This window comes from Callorhinchus milii, unplaced genomic scaffold (assembly GCF_018977255.1).
Source record: "Callorhinchus milii isolate IMCB2004 unplaced genomic scaffold, IMCB_Cmil_1.0 Scaffold4, whole genome shotgun sequence".
NCBI classification, from domain to species: domain Eukaryota; kingdom Metazoa; phylum Chordata; class Chondrichthyes; order Chimaeriformes; family Callorhinchidae; genus Callorhinchus; species Callorhinchus milii.
Genome location: NW_024704745.1, coordinates 2,937,023 through 2,939,507, shown reverse-complemented (window position 1 = coordinate 2,939,507; position 2,485 = coordinate 2,937,023). Strand labels below are relative to the sequence as shown.

Genomic DNA, 2,485 nt, shown 5'->3' with positions numbered 1-2,485 from the left:
TTAGATCAGTGCTCAGGAGTCCTGTAGCTCAGTGGTTAGAGCACTCGCCTCACAAACGAGAGGACCTGGGTTCGATTCACAGGCGGGCAGGGTAAGTTTCCTTACTCCACATGTCTCTGTTTACCTAGCAGTAAGTAGGAACCCAGTTGTTAGTCAACTGGCGGATCCCTTTTCCGTTGGCAATAATCCCTTTAATTTTTTTAATAAATTGGTCACTTCAATTCATGACTGTTTGTGGGACGCTGCTGTGTGCAATTGGCTGCCGCATTTCGCCCACAAATATACAGTCAATTCACTTTACAGTATATCCTGTGAAGTGCTTTGAGACGTCTCGAAGACGTGAAAGGCGCTCTATAAATGCAATCTTGTTGTTGTTGTTGATAAGGCGCTGTATCAAATGCAAGGATTATTATTATAATTATCATTCACCCTACCTGAATGTCTTGGAGGCAAATCTCATGCGCTTCCAAAGAACACTGAAGACGTGGCTCCAGCAGCTTCTTGAGGTTTCCGACGGGCTCATTGATATCGATTGACTGGCTCACAAACTCTGCCGTAGTGATGGTGGTCTGTTCCTCAATGCTGAAAGCAAAACAAGTAGCAACAAATACAATTAATGCCGGGTTTGCTTCTATATCAAATCAATAAATGAAGCTTTTAGCATACATTGTTTCTAAAAATGACAATTTTCAATTATTAAACTGGGAGCAACAAACAAATACTGCTATTATGGTTGGCCTCTCACCTCAGAAGGTTGTGGATTTAAGCACCCAGTTGGGTCTCGAGTCTCCTCACCAGCAAGCCCCACGAATTTGTTATTCGTTTCATCACTAGCTGGAATGTCATCAAAGACTTAGCGCTCCAAATCCCAATACAAGGGGTTGAACACATAACCTTCCAACCCAGAGGTGAGTGTCCCACTCAAGGAGTCAACTGATACCTATATTAGCTTGGCTCACCTTCGCCCGGGTCCATTGGCTCCCCATGCCCCAGATAAGAGTTGAAAATCTCGCCCTCGCCTTCAAGGCCCTCCACGGCTTTTCTCCTTCCTACCTGTGATCTGCTAACCCACATCAACTTGCCTGCTCCCTCTGCTCAGCAAGCTCCGGCCTGCTCCATTGGCAGTCAGGCTTTCAGCCTCTCTTGCCTCCTTTAAGGCCCGTCTCAAGACTCTCCTCTTTGACCGCGTCTACGGCCACCCTCCTTCCTGCCTGATCCCAACCTGCAGCCCGGGTCCAAACCCCTGACAGTCCAACACCTTACGACATGACGTGAAAGACTCTATACAAATTGTAATTTCTTGCTGTAGTTATATATTCTGAAAGAGTGAGGGAGAGAAAGTTACCTTTCCTCTGTACAATGCCTCTTCTCCTCACCATCTATTCCTATTTCAATCAACTCCTCTGCTGCTCGCTTCGTCATGGCTGCAGAGTCTGATGCTTCCAATCTGTAGAAACAAAACAAGTAGTAAAATAATCACAGGTTGCGAAGTACACATTGACCAATCAGCAGCGTCCCACAAACAGAAGTGGATTGAGTGACCAGTTTATTATTATTATTTTAAGGAATTATTACCCCCGGAAAAGTGATCCGCCAATCGACTAACAACCGGGTTCCTACTGACCTTCAGGCTTCCTGGCCCCAGCTTTTTGAACTCTATCCCACAATCCCATTGCCTCGCCCATCCTTTGCCTCCTTTTAAGACCCGTCTCAAGACCTTCTACTTCGACCGCGCCTTCGGTGAACCTCCTACCCCCACCCTCCAGCAATCCAGCTTCTGATCCCAACCCCAAGCTCGGGTCCAAATCCTTGACTGTCCAGCGCCTTGAGACGTTCTCCGATGTGAACGGCGCTGTGTAAATGTAATTTGTTGCTGCTGTTGTTCTAAACTTTTTTAGATCTGTTATTGTGATTGTTGGGCAAGTTATATTTATGCCCCTCGTTTCAAATATTTGATTTCCCAGCATTAACATCCTCAATCTTAACCTACATTGAAAATAATTCAGATGTGCCTTTTTAAAAATTCCTGTTCAGACATTTCATAATTTTAAAAGCATAGGTTTAAGATAGAACACATTACATTTTAACATAGAAGGAAGCATTTTAAGCATTGCTTTTTTTGGTATATAAGAATGATAAGTGATCACACTAATACACGATTGTGTGAAAAGTCTGAATGAGCTATAGTGATATAGTACAGCAACCCACACTCTCCTCTAACTAAGCTTTAAGCTTCTACCCAACAAATATTTGGATCTTGTTTGTCTTCCTGTCCTTTTCTGGTGCATTCATCCACACAAAGGGTGTACTCATGTGGGGGGGTGGTGGGGGGTAGGTGTAGGTGGGTGGAGTTATCAATGCTTCCCAGGACAGTTAAGGATATCGACAACAACTTGCATTTATATAGCGCCCTTCACGTGGGGGTAGTGTCCCGGAGCGCTTCGAAGGTGGAATAGTTCAGGTGCGCAAAGAGGTCGAGATGCAA

General features: G+C 44.8%; 1 protein-coding gene across 1 annotated transcript; it reads right to left on the bottom strand.

Annotated features, from left to right (window-relative positions):
- Nucleotides 1-425: 425 nt before the first annotated feature.
- On the bottom strand, nucleotides 426-1,537 carry LOC121848918 (GA-binding protein alpha chain-like). Its single transcript, XM_042334646.1, has 2 exons — nucleotides 1,346-1,537; nucleotides 426-582 (listed from the first exon to the last, which is right to left on the bottom strand). Exons 1-2 carry the CDS (start codon nucleotides 1,420-1,422, stop codon nucleotides 426-428), a joined length of 234 nt encoding a protein of 77 aa, XP_042190580.1. The 5' UTR covers nucleotides 1,423-1,537.
- Between the last annotated feature and the right edge of the window lie 948 nt (nucleotides 1,538-2,485).

Bases quoted from the DNA above. Each gene is read 5' to 3' on its own strand.
- LOC121848918 (XM_042334646.1), bottom strand. From the start codon at position 1,422: ATGACGAAGCGAGCAGCAGAGGAGTTGATTGAAATAGGAATAGATGGT. The intron at 583-1,345 runs GTAACTTTCTCT...TTTTGCTTTCAG, and splicing joins AGGCATTGTACAGAGGAAAG to CATTGAGGAACAGACCACCA.